This window comes from Chionomys nivalis, chromosome 1, assembly GCF_950005125.1.
Source record: "Chionomys nivalis chromosome 1, mChiNiv1.1, whole genome shotgun sequence".
NCBI classification, from domain to species: Eukaryota; Metazoa; Chordata; class Mammalia; order Rodentia; family Cricetidae; genus Chionomys; species Chionomys nivalis.
In genome coordinates, this window is record NC_080086.1 from 62,221,219 (window position 1) to 62,245,813 (window position 24,595).

Here is a 24,595-nt window from a genome sequence, read left to right on the forward strand (position 1 = left end):
AGCCCACAGCCCTCAAGTGTGGTCAGCACATAGTGACTTCACTCAAGAGTCCAGCATAGAACAGGGAGCATGCATGCACAAACCTAGACATGGCAGCCTTGTCCACATGCTGAGGGATCACAGTAAAGTGTTTATAGAAAGTAACTGCCAAGATGGGCTGCAGACTTGTGGCTCTGAATGCCCAACAGTCACCCTTGTCCGGGTCATCAGAACAGAGAGGCCAGGGAATCTCACAGCCAAGAGCCTGAGAGGAGGATGAGGTGGAACATCCCTCTGCTCCCAACACTGACTAACACATGTGCTGCCCTACTGCAGAGTGCTGTGTCCAGCAAGTCCCCGCACTGACGCCACAATAGCTACAAATCTAAACCGGTTCTCTAATTTCTGTGTATGTTATGCACAAATAACCTTGTTTAGTGCTGGAGATAGAACTTAGAGCCTCCCCTATTAACTCCAGCTCCAGGGACTATGATGCTGTCTTTTGGCCTCCACAGGCACCTGCAAGTATGTGTGTGTGTGTGCGCGCGCGCACGCACACACACATACACGAGCACACACATACACACATCCAAACATAAACACCTAAAAAGAGAGGTATAATCAAAATAACCTACTTAGTTTTATTAGAAAACAAGCCAGGTAGGAAGGGTTCCTTCCAAGCAGTCATGGAGGTTTGATAACTTAGAAAGATTGTTTCCACACAGAGCCAACAACACTGCAAAGCATGCCTGACTCAAGGCCCTGTCCACGGTGTGGGGTCTGTCCTCTGGGTGCACCTCCCAACCCAATGTTACTTCATGTACTTGTCCTGCTGGTCAGCCAGAATCTTGGCAGAAGACTTGGCATCATAGAAGAGTTCACTGATCTCTTCCACATGCTCCTTCTCAATGCTGTCCTTCCCGTTGATCTTGGCCAGCAGGTTGGCTGGGGTCAGCAGCTGCACCGAATACCTACAGCAGACAGCACAGGAGTGAACAGGGGCCACTGAAGGGAGCCCGGAGTGAGCAGGCGGCGTGGACACTGCTGGCACGGCTGCAACAGTCTAGCCGGAGTGAACCCGAGGAGAGGAAGCAAAGGAGGACTTCCACTGCCCATTACAACTGAGCTGGAGGACACCGGGGGACAAGTGCTCTTCTCACCCTTGCAAAGGAGGGGACTCCAGGTCTGCTGACAGTCTAACACTTTGATGCCCACACACCCTGGCAGGGCAGACAGTGCCAACTTAGATGGGGACTGTTATTTAACAAGCAGGGAAATCAACACAGGCAACCAAAAGCTCATGCTGGTCCAAGACATGGAAAGCCAATCTGCGAAAGTTCACTCAAACATTTGCCAGTTTCTTCCTTCAGGAACAAGAGAACATACTCAAGGGACACAGGGAGGGCTCAGGGTCTGAAGAACTAGCTGCTCCAGTTCCTGTCTTTGAGCCCTGGCAGAACAGCCTGGAGAACACTGTGCATGCACTGATTCCCTGGGCAGCCCACTGAGTTCCACAGTGGGCTTGCTGGAGACTGGGATCTAAAACTCATTTCTAGATCCTTGGCACTCAGCTCAGTGCCTGGGGAAGGCCCTTGGCACAGTAGAAGGGCCCCAGCATGCTGCTACCTGGCACAGCATACCTCAGTGTGGTCTTGGTGCCAATCTCCCCCAGGTGGTTAAGCGCCTCCTCGCTGATGTTGATGCCTTCTGTCTGGGCTCGGATCTTAATGATCTTTGGAGAAAACAACATGATTAAGTGTTTCAACTGTGTTCACTGTCTGACCTGCTGATGGCCACCAGCACTGCTGGCCTGTATCTCTGGGAATAACATGCCCCAGTCACAGTCCACCTGAACGTTGTTACAAGGGTACCCTCATGCCAGTGTAGCTCACAGCTTCCTCTAGCCCTCTCCACTGTTACAGAGAACTAGGACCAATCCTAGGTTTGCCCTCAAGGCTCCAACCTCTCCTGGCAGCTTGGGTACTATCACCTATGAGCACTCAAGCAAGAGAAGACATTTTTTATTTGTTTGATAAATACTATGGTTAAATAAATCAAAAAAAAGTTACTTTAAGAGATTTACCAGCCTCCTAACATCGCTGAAATATCTAATCTATCAAGAGCCTAATGCTTGTTGCACTGAGTATCCTGGTGAGTCTGGAGGGGCGACCAGCAGGCTGTGAGATGCGGCAGCAGTGGCACGGGGTCCCACAGGCGCAGCAGCACTGAGTGATAAGGGCCAGTAGGATAATGATGTTGTGTGTTGCGGGGCTGAGATAACTCGAGGACTTCGAGCCTCATATAATACAGGAATTTTTCACTCTGGCAGCTTCGTAAACAAGATATCAAGAAGCCGCTGTTTAAATTAAAGCCATAAAAACAGCCAGAGTAGAGGCCCAGGAATGGGAAGACACTGAGTCCTAACACCAGACGCTGGAGAGAGAAAACAGGAGTGGAGGCTCGAGACAGCTGAGGCTGACAGTTGAGACTCTGCTGGGGTCAGCAGCCATCAGCTGCCTGTCACTGTGAGCTGCCTGGAGCTGAGGTCAGCAGGCTAGCATGCATTCTTAAGAGGTGGCCACTTCACAGGCCACCATTGCTGGTGCTACCTTCATCCAGACAAGGCTGTAAGAGCAGAATTGGGGGGGGGGACCACTTGACTGGTTCAAACACGGCCCCAACATTAAAGAGGCCACAAACACATCTGCTGTGCTCCTCAGGGGTCAGGATGTGATCATCTACATAGGCTCAGCTATCAGGTCCAACAGCAGAGCAGCCTAAGACAGACACCAGATGGGTTCAAGAGCTGTGGAAAGAAAGCTAGAAAGGATGCCCTGCTCTGCTCCATCAGTCAGCTACACGACTCAAGGACTTGAGACCAAAAGCTGGATAAGGAAGACCTAGGACCAACAGCAAACATGGCTGCTCAGGCGTGTTCTGGAGCTACATGAGGGACTGGGCACATCACTGGACATCAGTGGCAGGGCATGTTCTCAGCATGTTCTGGACCTACAAGAGGACTGAACACATCAGTGGACATCAGCGCAGGGCATGCTCTCAGCACACATAGAGTCCTAGGTCCCATCCCCAGTGCTGCCAACTCCAGACAGATACACACACTGAAGGCCAGAGGCTGGCTGAGGGGAGGGCCAGCCAGACCTCTCTGTTGTACTGGATCTGTGCCTTGGCTTCCTTCCATAATGCAAGGATATGTGCTCTCACTGTCTCTAGAACAGGCCAGAACAATCATGGGAGCACCTACCTCAGCTGCTTGGGGACAGGCAGCTCATGGATGAGCTCTTATTTAATAAGCTGCAGGGATGTTTATGAGGTGTTGGCGCTAGTGGCACCCTTCACATGTAAGGTTTGTCTGTGTAAAACCGGCCTTAACTCCAGCAAAAGGCTGAGGAGATCCCTGAAGCCATCAAGGCCAAAGCAAGACTCAGGCAGCCACTAACAGAAGCCTGGACACTGGCCCAAGCAGTCACTCACAGCACCAGTATGAGGGGAGGCAGAACACTCACTCCAGAGGAGCTTCGTCTGTAGCTCCAAGGTGAGCGACTCTGGATGGGACCAGCTCTACCACTTAGTTATCAGAAAGCTGTTGTCAAAGACCCTAGGAGCATCAAAGACCATGATGCAGCTGAGGATGATGGTGCCCTGGTTCTGTCACTATCACACAGAATGCATGTGATAATTTTGCAAAGAGAGAGTTCTCTTTGTGACATCTAAGTGACAATGTCTCAAAACCAAAGGTAGGGCTCTCATTTACCAGAGAAAGCGCTGTTCTAGTTTGTGATAAAACACTGACCAAAGTGATTGGGGAGGAAAAGTCTATCACATCTCATAGATTACAGGACACTGTCCAGGGAAGCCAGGGCAGAACTCCAGCAGGATCCTGGAGGCAGGAACTGAATCAGAGACATGGAGGAGTACTGCTTACCGTGCGGATCCTGGGCTCATGTTCGGCTAGTTTCTTATACAGCCCAGGTCCACCTAGGAATACCTAAGAATGGCACTGCCTGCAGTGGGCTGGCCCAGCCTACATTAATTGGTAATCAAGAAAATGCCCCAGTCGGGCGGTGGTGGCGCACGCCTTTAATCCCAGCACTTGGGAGGCAGAGGCAGGCGGATCTCTGTGAGTTCGAGACCAGCCTGGTCTACAAGAGCTAGTTCCAGGACAGGCTCCAAAACCATAGAGAAACCCTGTCTCGAAAAACCAAAAAAAAAAAAAAAAAAAGAAAATGCCCCACAGACATGCCCACAGGCCAATTGGATGGAGACAATTTCCCAGCCGAGGCTTCCTCTTTCCCAGGTGTGTCAAGCTGACAATCAAGACCAGCCACCACAAGTGCCAGGTGCTCAAGCCACTCAGCCAGGCAGGGAGCCACAGAGGAGCGAATGTCACTTCCTGGCACAACTCAAGCTTTGACTCAACAGCAAGCGCTTCCTGGTCTGCAGTTTGGTTTTGCTTCTGCTTCTGATGAGTGGCCATCCTGGCATCGGCCTGGGAGGTAATGACCATTTCAAGACAGAGATGAGTAGGAGGAAGTCAGGCCATGAGGGATGTGCCTTCTCAGAAGGAACTGGGATCCTAGGCCTCTCCTGCTCTCTGTTTATAGGCCATTATGAGGTAAGCGGCCACCTCTGCTATATGTCCTTTTCATGATACATTATATAGTTATAGGCTCAAAGTAACAGGGTCAAGTGACAAACTAAAGCCACCGAAACCATGTTTCCAAAATAAACTTTTCAGTACTTAGGTTGATTATTTCCAAGACTGTCACAGTAACTGAAAGATACTGTCACAGGGGCCATGAGGTGATCTCCTAAATCAGGTACACAAGTGGCACTAAGGACAGCCACAGCTGGTTATGGAGACACCAGACTTGCTGGTGTGTCATCAAGACCCCTTGGAGAGCCACCAGGGAGAAGCACTGACAGGGCCACACTGCACAGGCCACAGGAGAACACACAGTTTCCAAGTGTGCCCAGAAGAGAGGAGCCACACACCCCTGAATGCACCAGGCATCTTGTCCTGCCCTAGCTACTAGGCAGCTTTACAACCGTAGGACAGCTGTCTAAGCTAACCTCAGTAGTCTCATGTGTCTAAGTTTTTGTTTTCCTTAAAGTCTATCTAGCCTAGCCTCCAACTCACTATTAGCTAAGGAGACTTCTCCCATCTCCATTTCTCTAGTGTTGGGATTACAGGCAAGTTTCACCAAGCCCAGGTTATATGGTTCTGGGGACCCAAACTAGGGCTTTATGCATCCTAGAAAATCTATCTGCCAACAAGCTACAGCCCCAGAGTGGTTGTTTGCTTGTTTCCCTTTTTGTTGTTTTGGTTTTTGTTTTTTTTGTTCTGAAACAGAGTTTTTCTGTGTAACTGCCCCAGCTGTCCTGGAACGCTAGACTAGGTGGTCTTGAACTCAGAGAAATCCACCTGCCTGCTTGCCTCGGCATCCCTAGTGCTGGGATTAAAAGTATGCCATTACCCCCAGCTGCTATGTCCTTTTGAGACAGGATCTTACTCCTGCCTCATCCTCCCGAATGCTGGGATTGCAGGTATGCATTACCACATCAGGAAACTACGTTATACTTGTCCCTTCTTCAGGCTGATGTCATCCAGTGGCCATCAAGTCCATGATTTCTTTCCCCCCTTTCCACAAGAGTAGAGGGACCAGACCACAGGGAACAGAGGTTCTAACTCATCTGAGAATGTCCACTCAAAATGACCCATCTTCAGAGCCTCAAGGACACTGGGACCTGCTCAGACTGGTAAACGAAAGCCAGGCCGAGGCTAAGAGGTCAGAGGTGGGTAGAAAGAGGAGTGAGAATGGGAGGCTCAGGAGCTTACCTGCTTCATCTCCTGTGGTGTGTACAGCATGGTCCTGATGATCATCACCCGGTCCAGCAGATCCAGTGGGATGCCATGGGGAGATGTGATGTCCTCAGTGCCCCTACAAGGGCCAAAATCACTCCCATTACCCAAGGAACTCTGAGATCCTGGACAACAGACACATGAGTAGAGGCACTCACAGCACAGGGTAAGGTCTCTAGCATCCCTGAGCATCAGGGTCAGGTGGCCCAGGGAAATAGCTTCATTATTCCAGAAACAGAAAGTTTGAGAAGGGAGAACACACCAAAAACAAAAACAAAACAAAAAAACTATCTGCCATACTTTCATTGAATGTTTCATAGTTACACTGCCAATGTGTGCATTTTTCTGTTTTTGTTTGTTGTTTCAGTCTTAATAAGCATGCTTAAGTTTTACTTGACAGCACACATTAGTGAATTACCTCTGAAATTATCACCATGCTGACCAGCTCAAGGGTCTGAGGAATGGATGACTGTGCCAGGCATCAAAGCCACATGAGTAACCCAGCTGCCCAATATCATAGTTAGAACCAAGCATTTGAATTCCTAAATATTTTTTGCTTTAGTGATTTAGAAAAAGAAAAAGGGGAACACCTTGATTGAGTTGCATTTCCTTGGTCACTAATGAGGCACAAATGTTTTCCCTAACATTCACTCTTTTCTTCCCAAGAATTGTCCAATTACATACATCCTTTGTTTTTTAATTCAACCCTTAGCCAAGCCCTTGTCAACAGCCAGGCAAGGAGGCCTGCCAACCTGCCAGGCCTGTGCCAGCTGCCTGATGCGACACACGCTGGGCAAACACTGGTGCTCTTCAGGCCAGCCTGGCTGCAGCCATGGGAGCTCAATAGCTGTGGGCCTCTGGAGCAGGCCATCCTAACATGGATGGCCATCAGCCTCCCTAGCATCTTGAGCCCAGTCATAACTGCAAAGGATAACAAAGAACAAGGCATGTCACTTCAATTTAATTGTTAATATCAAAATATGTGGTTTCAGGACTGGCGACACGGCTCAGCAGGCAGTGGGGTTTACCAAGCCTAATAGTCCGAGTTCAAGTCCCAGAGCCCATGTGGAGCAAAGTGAGAACCTCCACAAGCGTGCGGTGCTATGTGGTGCGAGAACGTGCACACAGACACACAAAAAAGGAAGGAAGAAGAAAAAGAGGTGCAAGCAAGAAAAAATATTCAAACATCTATTTTGAAATTCTTTTTAACCAGTTAAGTATCAGTGTGCACTTATTATAAAGATAAATGGAAGTGAGGTGTGTGGCAGCACAGGATAAACTGGAAACCCACTAAGTAAAATAAGCCAGACACAGGGCAATGGTGCCCGAAAACAAACAGCCACATCCACAGAAGGAAGTCAGAAGCCACTGAGGTCTGCTGATGGGACTGGATGCGTAAGGGCTACAGGAGTCCTGTTTTTGAGGAAAGGAAACAGGCTGGTGGACAGCTCAGTGGCTAAGGCCATTGGCTGCTTTTGCAGAGGACCTGTTGTTTGGTTCCCAGAAGCCACACGGTGGCTCACAACCACCTCTAACTCCAATTCCAGGGGATTCAATGTCCTCTTCTGGACTCCACAGGCTCCTGCATACATGTGGTACATAGACACAGGGAGGCAAGACATTTATACACATAAGATAATGTCATGGAAGAGCATGTGTGAACAATGAAGTGCCCTCCAGTAGCCCTCAGAAGACAGAGCCTACACAAATGTGGTTAATGAACTTTCGTATGGCTGAGTCCATGAAAGCTAAATCTTAAACCAAAAGACCACTCAGAAGTTACTAAGTGTTGGCCGGGCGGTGGTGGCGCATGCCTTTAATCCCAGCACTCGGGAGGCAGAGGCAGGCGGATCTCTGTGAGTTCGAGACCAGCCTGGTCTACAAGAGCTAGTTCCAGGACAGGCTCCAAAACCACAGAGAAACCCTGTCTCGAAAAACCAAAAAAAAAAAAAAAAAAAAAAAAAGTTACTAAGTGTTGTGGAATATTAGTTTAAGATGTGTTGCATTCATTTAATTCATTTATGCTGTGGAATATCTGTTTAATGATGCAAAGATGTGTTGTATTCTTTTATGTTGCATTTGTTTAACTATGAAAAACCATGTTACTTTGCCTGCCTAAAACACCTGATTGGTCTAATAAAGAGCTGAACAACAAACAGCAAGGCAGGAGAAAGGATAGGCGGGGCTGGCAGGCAGAGAGAATGAACAGGGGGAGAAATTGGGGGAGGAGCAAGAAAAGGAGGAAAACATCAGGGGCCAGTCACCCAGCTACACAGAAAAGCACAGGAAAAAAAAAGGAAAAAAAAAGATATACAGAAATAGAGAAAGGTAAGAGCCCAGAGGCAAAAGGTAGATGGGATAATTTAAGAAAAGCTAGCAAGCCAAGTTAAGGCCAGGCATTCATAAGAAAGAATAAAACTCCATGTGATTTATTTGGTAGCTGGGGAGTGGTTCCTGAAGAGCCAAAGAGTATAAAAAAAAAAAAATTAAGAACTGCCAATTACTATTTAATCATTCAAGTGATGAATCTGAAGCACAAAGATTCTTCTAGAGAATACGGTCATAGGAAATTGTTTGTGGACTCCCATATGAGACACAGGGACACTGTTCAGTGGCATCTGCAGAGCCAGTACTGAACCAGGAACAGAGCAGACCCATATCTTACTACAAACTTCTTAATAAATGTATTCTAATTAATACCACACTTCTAGGTAGACAGCCTGGGTGGTGAGCCTACATGCCCAACGCTCCTTGAGCTTGGGTACCAAGCCTCTGCAGGATGCGCTGGACCTCTACAAACAGCTTTCACTTGAGCAAATAGTCCACGCACTTTTTAACACTCCTCTGCCTAAACTCTGGCTCAGTACCATGCCATTACTGACTTCTGGACCCCATACTTTCTGTCAGAGGCTGTATTATGCACTGTGACACCCAAAGCACTGAGTCATGAAAAATAAAAATGTTCCCAGGTATTGCCAGATGTTCATAGGTAGAACAGCACCTGAGGATCAGTGCCCACTGTTGCTCTCTGTAATCCACAATGCCAGAGACACAGGTGACACAAGGCTTTTCTGATGGCTGAAACACAGTAAACACCCAAGCAATTCAATAGGCAACTTCCTGACAGGCTCCTGACCTCAGCCCAGTGGACACAATGACACTACTTTTAAAAGGACAGCCATATGACTTGGTTGTCAATGCCACTCGATAAGAATGGTCATTTGGGTCTGGGGAATATCTCTACAATTAAGAGAGCTTACTGTTCTTCTCAAGGGCCCAGGTTCAGTTCCCAATACCACACCAGGTGGTTCAGAACCACCTGTACCTGTTCCAGGGTATGCAACATCCTCTGACCTCTGTAGCACCTGCACACACATATATGACGCACATAAATGCATGCACACACATACACAATAAATATTTTTTCAAGGATGATCATTTCAATGAATGGTTCTGTGACGGCTGGACATTTCTATGTCTGTGATGTAGAACTGACCCTTCTTTGACTATGCACAAAAATTAAACCCAAATGATTTATATGAACCAAGAGCTGAACTGTAGACTCTTGGAAAAAAACAAAGGCAGGCAGGCTGGACTTCAAGATGGACTGGAATTTGTTACTGGGGGCAGGAGGATGAAAACCATAGTACTGGACATACAAGGCAAGTACTCTACTGAGCTGAACTCCTAAATTAGAGTCCCAAAATTAGAGTTAGTATCTCTGGCTGTCCAGGAACTCACTCTGTTCCTCAAACTCACAGAGATCCACATGTCTCTGCCTCGTGAGTGCTGGAATTAAAGGTGCCAGGCCAAAGAATGTTTACTGTTTAAGAATAAAGACAAACAACCTAAATGAAAACTGGGCACATATGTAATCCCAAGTCATCAACTTGGGCTACACAGCATAAGTTTGAAGCCAGCTTGGGATATATGAGACTCTGTTACAAGGAAATAAATAGGCATAGGACATGAGCAAGCATTTCTCCAAAGACTTCTAAGTGACTAGAAAAATAAAATGTTCAACTTCCCACCATCCATTAGGAAACATAAGTCAAACTAGTGTGCCGCATACCCCACTGGTTGGTGGCTCTAACTGGAAAGACAGGTATTGGGGAGTGCTGGAAGAATGGGCTTATGGGACTCTGCCCAATGCTGGTGGGGTGTAAAGAGGGCAGTGACTTGGGAAGAGTCATCATTGCTAAAAGGCTGAGCAGTTACTACTTAACCCAGCACCCATTCTCCTAGGGACACACCCCACAGAAGTAACAACTATGTCCACATAGGTGTGCACAGATGTCCACAGCAGCATCACTCATCACAGCCGAAAAAACTACTGCCCGTCAGCTGAGGAATGCACAGATGACATGTGCCATTAAATATTCCACACTATGGAATATGGTTCTACAACAAAATGTAAAAAGCAACACAGATGAGCCTTGAGAACAAGTGAAAGAAACCAACCACAAGTTTAGTGCCATTTATATGAAAAAAGGCAAATCTGTAGAGACAGCAGATATACTACAAACCACTGAATGCTTCATTATGCATCAGATATGTCTATAATACAGTGCCTTTTAAAAGCATCATTCTGGACATCTGTCACGGGTCAACACTGAAGGGAGACCACACTGGGCTAAGTCTTGACACTTTGGCACAACAAGGTAACCAACCTTCAGAAATTCCTACCGACCTTCCTAAATCCCAGGAAGACATGACTCCATGGGAAATGGAACCTCTCACAGGCAGAGCTGACGTCAGTGCTGGCCACTCCATCTAACAGCTGACACTCCTGGATCCAAAGGGATAGGATTCCTCGGGACACCTTGGGCCAGCAAAAGTGTGAGCTCCTCCTTCTCCAGCATCCACAGTTGGACATTACCCAGAAGACCTGAGGGTAGTCTGCCAGGGCCAAGAGGGCCTATGACAGGGCCACAAGGTCTGCCATGCTCCCACAGGTTACTGAGGCTGAGTCATGAACAGGACAGATAAGCAGGGACAAGCCTATGGTACAGAACTCCAGGCCCACATGGCCTAGAGCAGTGGTTCTCAACCTGTAGGTCACTGCCTAAAACATATATTACAATTCATAACAGTGGCAAAATTACAGTTATGAAGTAGTAACAAAAATAATTTTATGGTTGGGACTATATAATTTGTATAATTTCCAAGAAAAACACTGACCATCCCCTTCTGATGACGATGGGACCAGGAGGATGTTTAGGTCAAGGAACTTGCTTAAGGTTATGAACTTCCATATGACTGACATTTCCATTGTGAGAACCAGGTTAGTGCTAGAACTCATGTCCCAGACAACACAAGGCTTGCAGGCAATGGGCTCATGTCTGAGGCTCAACCCGTGAAGCCACTGACACACAGCTGGTAAGATGGCCAGAAGCCAAAAGGTAGATGTAAGTCAACTTCTGGAAAGGGCACTGTCACGGCTATATTTTCACAGCATTGGCTGTCAGAGCCTAGTGTTCCCTGATGTCAGCTGCGGAGCATTCCCTGACACTGTTGCTGTGATTGGTTTAGTAAAGAAGCTGGCTGGCCAATAGCTGGACAGGATAAGGTTGGCAGAGGAACCAGACGAAGGACACCGGGAAGAAGAACAGAGTCAGAAGAGTCACTGATCAGTAGAGGAAACAGGAAGTACAAGATGATAGAGAAGTAATGCCACATGGCAGAATGTAGATTAATATAAATGGTTAATTTAAGCTGTAAGAGTTAGATAGTAACAAGCCTGAGCTCCTGACCAAGCATCTATAATTAATATTAAGTTTCTGTGTGGCTATTTGGGAGCAACTGTCAAGACTCAAGAGAAACTCCACCTACAGCCAGCCAAGTGGTGCCACACTCAACAATTTTTGCCTACTCACTGCCCAGCAGCCACTGGGTTGAAGATCACGTGGACTTTCCAGCTTGTAGTCTACCATTGGGAGATAACCTCATCTGCCCTCAGGTGTCAGGGTGTCCTAACATCATTTTATCTGTGGCTCATACAGAGAGCTCCAGAAAGCTGATAAGGAGAAAGTCCTCAGCACTACAACTTCCCTTCAGAGTCTGGGTGGCAGGTATGATGCTTGTGGCTCAAGAGCTCAGCAGTGAGCTCCTCGGGGGAGAAGGCTGTGCACAACTCATCACAGCCTGCTCATATCGTGCAGATATTCCTGAACCTTGCCTTTTAGCATCCTAGTCAAAACTTGCTGAGTGTGTACTCTGGAGTCCAGTGTTCACCCAAACCCTAGCCACATGCACACCTGGTAAGAGCTCTGGCCCTGCCTGCTCAGGTTGGCAAGAGCAGCAGTGCACTATGATGCTCCACATGTGGGCTTTCTTGGGGATACTGTCAGCATGATGGAGCAGCCCCACTAGCACTCAGTACCAAGTCCACTTGGTGGTTAGTTCACATGGCTGGTTAGAGCTTGGTTCTCACAAGCAGGCTGGGATCAAGAACTTCTTCTTCTTGGATATAGCCCTGGCAACTGAGACCAAGAGCTGCCAGCCTCTGTTGGTACCCACTGGGCTAGGTTAGCTTTGTTTGCAGAGCTCCCAGCAGGGGGCATCATGTGTTCATGCTGAGCACAGATGAAGCTGTGCAAAAAAAAAGTCTCCAGCAGAGCCACAGGTGCCAAGCTTTCTGGGTCAGGGCCCCCATTTAGCTTCCAGACGGCACCCAGGTGCCCCTGATCCTCTCCAGAAGTTGGCCTGGACTTGGCACAGCAGCTTCCTCTAACACTGCAGGACACACCTGTGGCACTCCTCTTAACTAGATTGCATCACAGGGTGCCAGGGCAGCCACACAATGAACCACACCTATAACCCAGCTAGCTATAAGTGGGTAGGGGGACACAACCGAGGTGGGCTGCTGTTGTAATGTACTAGTGCTCACAGCAAGCACCAGACTGCTCCCCACTAGCCTGCTCCAGAGCCAGTAGCACCCAGTGTGGACAGTCTTAGTGCAGGATACGTTTCTCCAGCAAGTGGCCCATTCTCATGGAGCGGCAAGCCTGCAGTCTGGACTTCTAGTTCCCTGTAGCTCTAGCTAGTATGAACACTCATGGGCCATAGGGCCCTTTTCCAGTTCCCAGTGCCCACTGCCAGGATCACAAGCCCCAGGGCACTGTCTTATGAAGCTGATGCGGGCTTGAAAAGAAGTCCCATCCATTCCAGCACTGCAGAAGCTAAGCCTGAACGTCCCAAAGGACCACAGGAAATCTCTAGGACACTGCAACTGCATATTAGGGACCTGACAAGGGCCTCAGACAAAAGCGTCTACATTCTCTGCAGCTCAGGCCCAGAATATTAAAGACAACATGGAGACTGGAAAAGTCCTCTGCCCCAGGTTTAGGTCTGCAATAACAGAAGAGACACTCTCAACGGGGCATAAAGGAGGATGGTCAGCAAGGTACCACTGTGTCACAGAAAGGTCTGTGGGGTGAGAAGAACTGGGCCAAGTTACATCATTCAGTTCCCTCACCTGAAGTGAAGTTGGCCATGCCTACCTCTCAGCAGGTGATGTAAGAAGTCAGCTAGCCCATGACATTCCACCAAAAACCAGCCCTACGTGACCATCCCTTTGTACACGCAATGGCCCTAAAGACCATTAGGAAGATCCTTCATCACAACATCTCTAAGACACAGCCTTGCTTCTTCCCTATCTGTCTCTGGTGCTGCAGATGTACTCAGTCCAAGTGGAAAACTTGCTAGAAGGAAGGTGGAAAGTCTGGGGGGCAGGCAGGAGGGGCCTTACCTGATGACACAATTGCCTCGGTTAGAAGCAAAGATGACAATGGGGGCGATGGAAGATTCCAGAGCTCGGTGCAGGTAGGTAAAGCACTCGATATCCAGCATGTGGACCTCGTCGACAAAGAGCACCCCAGGAACCAGTTCTGCAACGCCCTGGTCAATGTACTTGTTCACCACTTTGTTGATCTCCCCTCGCAGTTTATCTAGATGAGGGATGGCAGGGTTAGCGCCAGCAAATAGTTCCCACTATGAGCTGACTTTCACCCAAACCCACCCTTGTTGCCTGGTTCCCTGGTTGTGAGGCCCCAGGAGGCCTGGGCCACACTCCAGTTTCAGTTATATCTTATGAGACACGAACAAACACACCTAAAGGTCACAAAACAGGAGGCTTTCCCTAAAGTTATTTGGCTAACTCCAAGAGGGCTGTGCAAAGGAAGACCAACACCTCCTCACACTCCCCACCCCACCTCACTATCTCATTCTCCCAACCTGATGATGATCAACCTGTTGATGTTCCACTTCAAACCTGATCTCAGAGACTAACAGACTTGGAGCCCAGGATACCAGTTTTCATATGCAAATCTTCCTGTTCTGTGTTCTGTAAATGACCCTTCTTGTGACCATATATGACAGTGCTAAGGTTAATCAGCCTTCAATCAAGTGTAGTCTCAGCCCTCACTGGAGAGAAACATGGCTTCTAGCTCCTAGAAGATGAGGTTATCTAGAGTCATAAAGAAGCCACCCAAGGTCACAGCCCAGCAGGGTCTGGTCACAAACAGAACCAAAAGTCCTGCAGGAGTTGATGCCTCTTCCACTAAATCTACCAGGTAAGAACTGCCTGAAAATAAAGAATTCAGGGCAAAAGACAGTGGCTGTTGCTGGGCGCAGCACACATACCTGTGCCCCCAACACTGGGGAGGCTGAGGCAGGAGATAGAGTGCAAGATTCCAGACTACACAATAACACCCTGTCTCAGCAGCCACACAAAGCCAAGGGGACAACCAGACACAATTTCTCTAGAAGAACTGTCTCTAGCTGCTCCTCTAGCTGAGACCTCCACGGTCACAGAGACTTCAGTGTGTCACTCACACTTCAGAGTGAGACTGTAAGTCATTAGGGAAAAAGAGAACACAGGTGGGAAGAGAAGGGCGGTGTAACGGCCACACAGGAGAGTGGGGAGGAAGGTGGCATTACCATGGCAGCAGAGTGTACCCACTTCTCAACCTCCCTACAGGACAAGAAACTCTAGGTGTGTGGGGCCAAAACGCATACTACTGACCGTCTAGATAGAGCACAGATGACAGGGCTAGGCTGTGATCTAAGAGGAGGGAGGACACCAGTCCCACACACACTTTGCTTAGAGCTGCACACAGAGCCAGAGCCCAGCACCCAGGGTTCTGATCCTGCTGCAGGTTCCAGAATGACAGAACACTGACTCTTACCTGTGATCTCTGTCTTTTTTGGCTTCATCAACTGGCCCATCATGGATAGGATATCTTGGCCCCCCTGGAGAAAAGAAGACTCAGTCAGCCTTGCTGTCTAAGGAGGATACCAAAACTTAATTTTCCTGCTTCATATACGTTTCCAATGCCAATGTACTTGAGACCCCAACACGAGTCCCCTGGAAAGCTTAATAAGCTTTTATTTTCATATCTGTTATGTATATATGTATTTTTTTTAGACAGGGTTTCTCTATGTAGCCCTGGCTGTTCTGGAACTTGCTCTATAAACCAGGCTGGCTGTGAACTCAGAGATCCCCCTGCCTCTGACTTCTGAGTGCTAGGGTTAAGGCCTGTGTCACCATGCGAACTCCCTTGAGAAGCTTCTGAACACAGAGGAACTTTCCACAGACTTCAGACCTGTAGGAATCAAACAAATTCTTTCCACTGAGAGTATAGTGGGGAGGGTGGCCTCCTCTCCTCACTGTATCTGTTTAAATTCGTTATTCCTGAATTAGCCACAAAGAATCACAAGCTCTTCTAGGACTCGAAGCTTTGGTACAGTCTGTATCATTTTCCCTTCTTCCTAAAGAGCTGCTCTGTTGGTGCTCAGGCCCCTACACAACTGCTGACTTGTTCCTGAGCCCACACTCAGCCTAAAGCAGAGGCTTCCAGGGTCAGTTTGGAGACAGACATCTACCTCCTAAAGGCACTTGCTGGTCTAAGACTAGTGTCAACAATCTCTTGAGCAAAGCCTTCTGGGACTCCTCTCCTGATGAAGAGGTGGCCTAGGGAGGATAAAAGGGAATGCAACCTAAAAGGCCGCCAACAAGGGACATGTGTACTTTGGTTCTTCGAACCATGTTTCTCAGAGATGTGGTAAGGGGACGCCATCCTTCCCTACAGTCATCAGTCAATGTAAGTAGCCATTGTCCCTCCAGAGTTGCAGACTTGATTCCAACTCAAAGCTACAGGTGCTGAGGCCCTGCTCAGTGGAGGGAAGGCCGGAGCTGTGCTAGGCTTTCAGAAACCTGTGAGGCTCACAGAGCACTTGAGCCCTCCTGCCAGTAACATTCTGAGCATTCAGGCACGAGCCAAGGCTGGACAGAAGCCAGGGAGGAAGCTGGCTAGCTCAGGGCGGGAGGCTTGGCTGAGAGAAGAAATAGCCCAGGAAATCATCTGTGACTGCTGAACTAGAATGGGAACAAAGGAGTCCTGCGTAGCTCATGCCCATACTAATTGCTGAACATCACAGACAAAAAAGGAGTGCTTGCCTCCAAAGTGACAGCAAGATCTTGACAATTCATCCCCAGAGCTTCCAGAAAGAGACAAAAGGCAAGTGTGCTGCCCACAGTGGCACAGCAGTACCTGAGGCCGTGCATTGGCCACATCCAGGTCATGCAAGGTCACGTCCTGTATGATTTCCTTCTTCTTGTGCACATCTCCCTTTGGCAAAGGGACATACTCTTCAGCTTCAAGGTCAAACTCTGTGGCATAGGTATCACACCTGCCTTGCCTCTGTAGACAGAGAAACATAAATGCTATGTGGGTTTTCACTGCTCAGTCCTCAAATGACAGAATGTTCAATGACACAAAAGGTTGGTTCCCAACTGTAGCCTAACAAGGATAGTCTCCCTGACAATTTCCCAATGTGCCCACTGCCCTCTGCCAAGAAAAGGAGGCTATCGGCGGGTTGGAGATACCCAATACTTTCTCCAGAGTCCCCCCAACACCCGTAACTATATGCAATTCCCGATAAAGGGCAAATCCAGTAGATTAACTGGAGACAGAGGGAGCTGCTCAGCCTCTTTTGTAGGTGGGTGATTTACTGCATGATATCAAGTATTATGCTCATCCATTAAACAGTGAGCAACCCTGTACAGGACACTGGGAATCAGATACGAAAAGAATGCCAGCTAATGCCGCATTCCTTCCCACATGCATATATCTTGGAAAGAAAATACCAGAGAGATAAAGGAAGATTAAATACACTGCACATTTCAATTTGAAAATGACTAAAGTTGTTTTGGTCTCTCACCCTGTACTCCCCCTCTAAACAGGTTTTAGTATTTCTAACAGACTGTCTGTTTTCATCATGAGAAGGTTAAAGAATGAAGATAAAGGAAAAGAAAGAAACTTTATAATACGCAGAGGGACAACTCTGCCCTTCCCATGGCATGGCACCAGGCAGTGCCCACCCTCCTCCAGCACCCAGGTCTTCCCATGACACACAAATCAGACACAGTGCTTTGTCCCATGAAGAAAGGACATTACCTTCACAGCTCCACTATTTGCTTCAATGTAAATCACATCTCCAGCCTCTACTCGCTCTTTCTGTAAACTTTCAAAAATACTGGGGTCCAGCTGAAAAAAACAAGGGTGACACATAGAACTGCAATGCATATCTGACTTCTTTCTAGCACGCTGTGAGGTGCCTCTCCATAGGATACCGAGAGGCCAGCAACTGCATGGAGCATCCATCAGTGGGGAGCATGAATGCCAGAGCACATCAGAGTGGGATGCGGGTGAGCAGTCCAGGGAGAGGAGGAGAGAAAGTGGGCCCACAAGTCAGCCACAGGGTACCAGGACACCGTGGTTCACCTTCCTTAGTTTTAGAGGCCAGAAAGGAGTGAGGTAGAAGTTCATAGATGTCTCTAACATAGCTTTTAAGTATGAACAATGCTGACCATGGAACCACAGCCCTATTACCCCTCTCCATTTGACTGCACTATGCTCCTCCCCTCCCTCAGGTAGCCCTGCACCTTCCTAACACAGAACTTGCCAGTACCCGCGTACCAGGTTAGTATCCTGCCAGGCTCATGATTTCCTTGATTCCTCATCTACCTAAACTGCATCAAGACACTATCACAGATGCATAAACTTCAAAATGAGACATAAGCTAGAACTCTCCCAGGTTCTGAATCAATGCCAGTGCTCAGGGCCTGCCTATGGGCATAGGCAGACTGCCAAGAAGCACAAACAGGCCTGTAGCTTCCCTGGGCAGTCCAGACCCATGCCCTTGGCTACTGATGTTCTAGGACAGCATCTTTTAGACACATCTCTTTAGGCTAAACTTCAAAGAGAGATATTACATACGTGGTTGCAGTGGGGGAAAACCAGAGGTCTATTTTGAACACAACTGAAGAGTGAAAACTCAGCACTGGGTAGAAGCCAAACAGGAAAAGACGTACTGTGTGGCTCCATCTCTATGAAATGTCCCTGGCACATAGACCTACAGAGACAGAGAGTAGCTGCTCAGGACTAAGAATGGGACACAGGGAGGGACTATCAGTGGATTGAGGTTTTTCTCTTTTACTTTCCTCTTATTTTCCTAAAAGAAACTGTCAGGGTAGCCTCATAGACAGGTCAAATCTAAGTTGCAGGCCTTTTAGAATAAGATACACTCAAGAATATACCATACGCTGTGTGTGTGTGTCCCTCAAGTGTGTTTATAGTAGTTTATTTCCCAAATGAATTAGCTTAAGTTGTGATTACTGAAAAAGTGCTGCCTCCTACTAAGAAACCTCATGAGTATAGAATAAAGCCTGAGCATTGCGCTCAACAGAGAGAGCTACCGAGGCAAACTCCTGGGATGAAGAACCCTATTAGGAAAAAAGAGAAAACAGCTCTTTGAAGAAGTGACATTTTTATGCTCTCCGTAAAACAGTAACCAAGAAACAACCTCAGAATCACAGAACCAGAAAAATCAGAGTGGAGTAAAAACAGAAATTACCCAGTTGATCTAGCACCTTAGATGAAGTGCTGGGTCCATAGAGCCCAGTTAACTTTCTGGGGTTGCAGAGCAAGCTGCCAGGCAGATCTATATTGCCGGGTGAGAGCCAGCCCTGCCACGCACTGTGGATTGGTTAATGCAGGTTGCTGGAGTCTGTGACCAGTGCTAACTTCCCTCGAAGGGAGGTATGGTATGTGTACACACACGAACTGACAGTATCTATTGAAGCTGTCAGCTCTAGGCCAACACACACACTCACAGAGGGCCCGATGACGTTTTCTAGTCATTGTGGCAATAGCTAAAGCAGAGCTAGGACAGACAAGAATATCCACCTCTCATTGTGAATCTAAAACTACAAGTTTCATCCCCAGGACTGTGTGAGATAAGTAATTAGCACTCCCAGTTAGCAGACAAACAGCTGCTCAGAGACCACATTGCTTGTCTGTAACAGAAGAGACAAAGCTAAAAGATAAAACAAAAGTTAGCAAAGCTAGAGATTCCTTTTGACTTTAAAGTCTATGCTCTGAACTCCAGCATCCCAGCTTGTGTCCTAAAGGACAACAGGAACAGGATAATGCTCAAGGGTCAATGGCCCACTCAGTACACTGCAGGCCTCGAGCTTCAACCCATTGGAGTCTATCAAGAGCTGCTGTAAGAGTCCTGCAGCCTACCGAGCTATCTGCCCTGCAGCTCGGACAGACTCCTCAAGGTGTTGCTTTCTGTGTGCATCAGAGGGCTAGGGCCTTGGATATGAAGTATCATATAGAATATGGCATGGTAGAGACAGGCTCGTCACTTACCTACCAGCTCATTCTAATGCACACGTGTGGTTTTCTAGGAGGAAGAGAGTAGCAGCTACAGCCTCTGAGTCTTCAAGTGCCAGGTCCTGTACCATCATTTAACACCTTCACGATGACCTGTGCAGCCCCACGGTAACAATGCACAGAACACAGGCAGAGGTCACACTGTCCCCCAGAGCCACACAGCACTGGGAGTTAAGGTAAGAGCCCCATAGACTCACCTTCAGCTGTTTGGTTCCTTTGGCAGTCTTGAGTCCTATGATCACATGGCTGATAGTTTTGCCATAACCACCCATGGGGTTCTCTGTCTCACATGGAGTGAGCTCTGTCACCTCCCCTTCATAAACCTCCTTCGTCTCTTTTATCCGAAGCCCTGGAAGAGATAGCAAAGTGGCTATGAGAAGAAGAACCATCTCTCAGAGGCCACTTTTTTCTCACACACCTACACGCCAAAACTCTCAGCCCCAAACATCCATGACAAATCAACTTTAATAACGTAAGTGGAAGGATGCCACTGTAGACAGAAAAGCAGTAGAGACAAGCGCAAACTGGAGGTGCTGCAGAGTGTACGAGATCTGATTGCTTAACTCCTAAGGATTTATTTTTGTTTTCTTTTAATTATGTGTACACATGTGAGGATGTGCGCATGTGAGTGAGAGAAGGTGCCTGCACAGGCCAAAAGAAAGCACTGGATCCCCCTGCATAAGTCAGGTAACTAAACTCAGGCCTTCTGCAAGAGCATGTGATTGAGCCATCTCCCTGGAAACTTATTTCAACTTAAAAAAAAAAATCTTTTAAGCATGTATTCGTTTTGTTTGTACATGCATGTATGTAAGTACAGGAATGCATATGTGGAGGTCAGAGGGCAAGCTGTCAGAGTCATTTTTCCCTTTCCACCATGGGGATTCTGGGAGTTGAATGAAGGTAAACAGGCACATATATTTAACCACTGCGCTATCCTACCCCATCCTTGATCTTAATCTTTAAAGCGTCTTCCTAGATTCAAGTCCAGAAGTAGATATCATTCCCAGCACTGCCTCTCAGATCCGCACTTTCAAGGAGTGACCTCTGTTTTGAGCTGATAACCATCTGAACCCACAGGATTCTACTTGCCAATCAGTGACTACAAAACCTGTCTCTCATTCCCCTAAAAACCACAGAATAACCCACTATCCATCTATGACACCCATAGCTAAGCAAGGTGTTGTAATAAGAGCGGTGGGGCTGCGTCTCCGGCACCCAGCCGCCCACATGGTTTAGCTTATGCCCCGAAATAATTACACGGAAACTGTATTCTTTTAATCACTGCCTGGCCCATTAGTTCCAGCCTCTTATTGGCTAGCTCTTACATATTGATCTAACCCATTTCTAATATTCTGTGAAGTACCACGAGCTGGCTTACCAGAGAGAATCTTAACCTGCGTCTGTCTGGAGTGGGAGAATCATGGCGACTCCCTCACTAGGCTTCTTTCTCCCAGCATTCTCTTCTGTCTACTCCACCCACCTAAGGGTTGGCCAATCAAATGGGCCTAGGCAGTTTCTTTATTATTTAACCAATGACCTTCCTCCATCAGCAAGGGATCCTGTAGCAACTGTAGATGACCCTTGACCCTACCATGCGCTCTCAGGGTTTGACCTCTCCACCTACTCAGCAGAGAAGCTCAGCACCGCTCTGAGCCACACTCTACTTGACTTTAGGACACTTCTAGGGCTAGTGCTCAGTTCCACTGCACACACAGGAAGCCAGCCCAGCATTCTCCTTCCTCTTGACTAAGCCTGTGTCTCTCCACACCAGGTGCTACAGCCATCCCATAAGCATGCGCTCACCAAAGTCAGCCCCTCGACCAGCTCTTAGCTAGAGCCTAGTCGCCATCTAACTTGATTTGCCCAAAGGAAACTCTAGAGAAATTTAAGATGTGTTTCAATCGATCTCTTACAGAAAGCTCATCTGTATCCTGGTGCAGGCAATGTGTGTCAATACATGGCACTTCCCAGACAGAGGTATGTGAGAGTTGGGTATATGACAATGCTGAGGGATTATTGATCATTTTTATGAGTGTGACAATAGTATTATGATTTAACATGTGTGTATGGCACATGTATGTGATTCCCCAGGAATGCCAGAAGAGGGCATCTGATCCCTTGAAGATGGGGTTTTAGGTGACTGTGAGTCACCTACATGAATGCTGGGATTTGAACTCTGGTCTCTGTGATTGGCAAGCATTCTTCTCCTTTTTTTGGTTTTGTGAAACAACAGTCCTAGCCATCCTGGAACTCACTTTGTAGACCAGGCTGGCCTCCAACACACACAGAAATCCACCTGCCTCTGCCTCTCAAGTGCTGGGATTAAAGGTGTGTACCACCACTGCCTGGCTGAGAAGTAAGCATTCTTTTTTTAAAGATTTAATTATTTACTATATATAGTGTTCTGTCTGCATGTATGCTTGCAGGCCAGAAGAGGGCACCAGATCGAATTACAGATAGTTGTGAGCCACCATATGGTTGCTGTGAATTGAATTCAGGACCTGGAGAAGAGCAGGCAGTGCTCTTAACCACTGAGCCGTCTCTCCAGCCCAAGTAGGCATTCTTAGCAAAGACATCTTCTTCCAGTACTTGTGATTATTTTTTAAGTTCTTCTTTTTAAAAGACACATATTGAAATATATAAGGGTTAAACTTTTATTAAAAAAAAAAAAAAAGACAGGCAAGATGGGCCCAGCAGGGAAAGAAACTTGCTACCAAGACTGATAACCTGAGTTGGATCCCTGGAACTCAAATGGCAAAAAGAAGAGGATCAATTTCTACTTCTGATAACCACACATGTGCTATGGTGTGTGCATATGCAAACATACTCTCAAGATACTCTCAAGTACTCAGAAGTACACACACACACACACACGTAAAATAAATTAACAGATCTGCAATTTGCTTCAAAACAATCTTGAAGCCTTATGTCAGCCTCACTGTGAACTGAAGCTGGTGACGGGAGAACTTGATAACTTTTGTACATTTTCCATGGTAAAGTTAAAAAGAAAAAACAAATACTACTCCCCACCCTCCATCCAAAATGCCAACATTAGAAGGCATGTGGTGCCAAAAATCCAGTTCTGAAAAGTTACTTTAAGGTCTGTGTTCTGCTGCTAGGAACATAACCAAACAGAATGCTACAGCCTATCACCCTTCGAATGGAACAGCCACAACGAAGTGGCATAGGCAATAATGGTCACAGCAGCATCACAATCTCTTCAACAGTGAAAGAGAAAATGAAGTTACAGTGTGCTCACACAAGAGAATATTACCTAGCAGTGCAAGGTTATAGTTACATGTAACAGTGTGGATGAATCTTGCACAGAGAACACTGGGAAAGGCACCATCAGCACAGAAGAAAATAAATGTGAATTCAAAGCAGGCGTGACTTCTCTATAGAGTGAGAAATCAAGACCATCCCTTATGTGAAAAGGGACAGTGACAAGGAGAAGGAGACACTGTGGGCTTCTGGTGCGTCATTGTTATAACAGCTGATCTTAAGAGCTTTGAGAACGAGGATGTTTTGTACATTCTTTGCACATTAGCTCAAAATAACAAGGTCAATTTAAAAGGTAAAGTGAGCACGGCTGTGAGACCTGGTGAGGGGACCACAACCACTGTGAGGACGCAGCTCTGCTCCTCTGCTGGCTCTGTGCTCATGGTCCTCATCTCCAGACCACTCAAAGGGCACCTGCTCCAAATGTCAGGGGCTGGGAACATCATCAGTAGTTTACGCTCTCCAGCAGATCCTACAGCTAGGCTCCGCAGAGCCCTAATGTACAGTACACAAAGCCTACTCTCTTCACAAGAGTGGGCACGATGACTGCTCCTGATTGCAGGATGCCAATCCCCACCACTCAGCTACCTGCTGATACAGAAACGTCACAAAGCCACACTGGCAGGGTGTGAAACACTCTCTATCACCTCCCCATCTCAAATGTAGCCATTCCCTTATCATGGGCTCAGTGCCAGCTTTCTCAGAAACCTAATCAGGACAGACACTCCAATAGTCCAGTTGAGGAGAGCTTTGCTCTTCCACTATCCACCTGATAGCCTAGAAAAATGGAGGCTCTGGAACAGCCCCAAGCAAGGGGTACACTGCCACTTTATTTACCGAATTCTCAGCTCCTGGGTATTGAGAACAGAATACTTCGCACAGAATGCATCAGAAGATTGTGACAATCCAGAAACTGTCCTTCTGAGGGAGCTAACAGCAAATCTCGCACATCCCAAGAGCAGCTCCCACGACTGCAACCCAAAATTCCTGCTGGAGGGCAGAGGCTGCCCATCGCTGACTGGTGCCTCTATTTGTTAGCCGCCTCTCTGTGCTGACAAGCTGGCAGGGGTGTGGGTGACGGACAATGAGACCTGCTGTTTGCTAGGAAAATGGCTGAGTGGTGCTATCTCTGGCAGAAATGACATAAATGACGGGTTTCATCTGCTGGCTCAGGTTTCTGAACCCTTGACAGGGACCTTCATCACATCAAGGAAATAGCACAGACTCCTGGCTTTTCATTTCTGGTCAGCTTATGGTTTCCTCCCCACCCCCGCTGCCAACCTCGCCAGAATTCAAAGGCACAGGGCAGGAAGACAAGCAGGCCAGGCTCCGTTCTAAAGCCAGTCGGTGGCCTGCCCTTTTATTCTGTTGGAGGATGGAGAAAGTTTTCTTTACCTTGCTCTCATCAACAGATGTGCAAACCTCTCCCCATCAGAAATTGCAAACCACAGCCGGGCACTAAGATAATTCGTCTGTATTTTTCACAGTTTAAAGCAGTAAAATTATCCAAATGCACATGCCTACATGAGGCTCAGGGTTTTTTCAAATTTTGTCAATGTCAATAAAACAACTTAAAATAAATCTTTAAAATTTAAAACAATTCACATATTTAAAGCAGATGCAATAACTTGCTATTTAAATAAATAATGAGTTAAAGGAAACCATAGACAGCTGGATGTGGGAAAGGCCAGCAATCCCAGCACTAGGAAAGCTG

The 24,595-nt window shown here is 47.3% G+C and overlaps 1 protein-coding gene across 1 annotated transcript in view; it reads right to left on the reverse strand.

The window, feature by feature from the left end:
* Positions 1–601: 601 nt before the first annotated feature.
* Positions 602–24,595, reverse strand: part of Ruvbl1 (RuvB like AAA ATPase 1) — a 38,096-nt gene continuing 14,102 nt past the window's right edge. Inside the window, exons 4-11 of the mRNA XM_057775088.1 lie at positions 19,800–19,951; positions 17,320–17,409; positions 16,414–16,563; positions 15,049–15,112; positions 13,611–13,809; positions 5,837–5,939; positions 1,620–1,711; positions 602–950 (exon numbers count right to left, since the gene is read on the reverse strand). Coding sequence (XP_057631071.1) covers positions 791–950; positions 1,620–1,711; positions 5,837–5,939; positions 13,611–13,809; positions 15,049–15,112; positions 16,414–16,563; positions 17,320–17,409; positions 19,800–19,951 — 1,010 coding nt within the window. The 3' untranslated portion in view covers positions 602–790. The remainder of the gene's footprint in view (positions 951–1,619; positions 1,712–5,836; positions 5,940–13,610; positions 13,810–15,048; positions 15,113–16,413; positions 16,564–17,319; positions 17,410–19,799; positions 19,952–24,595) is intronic.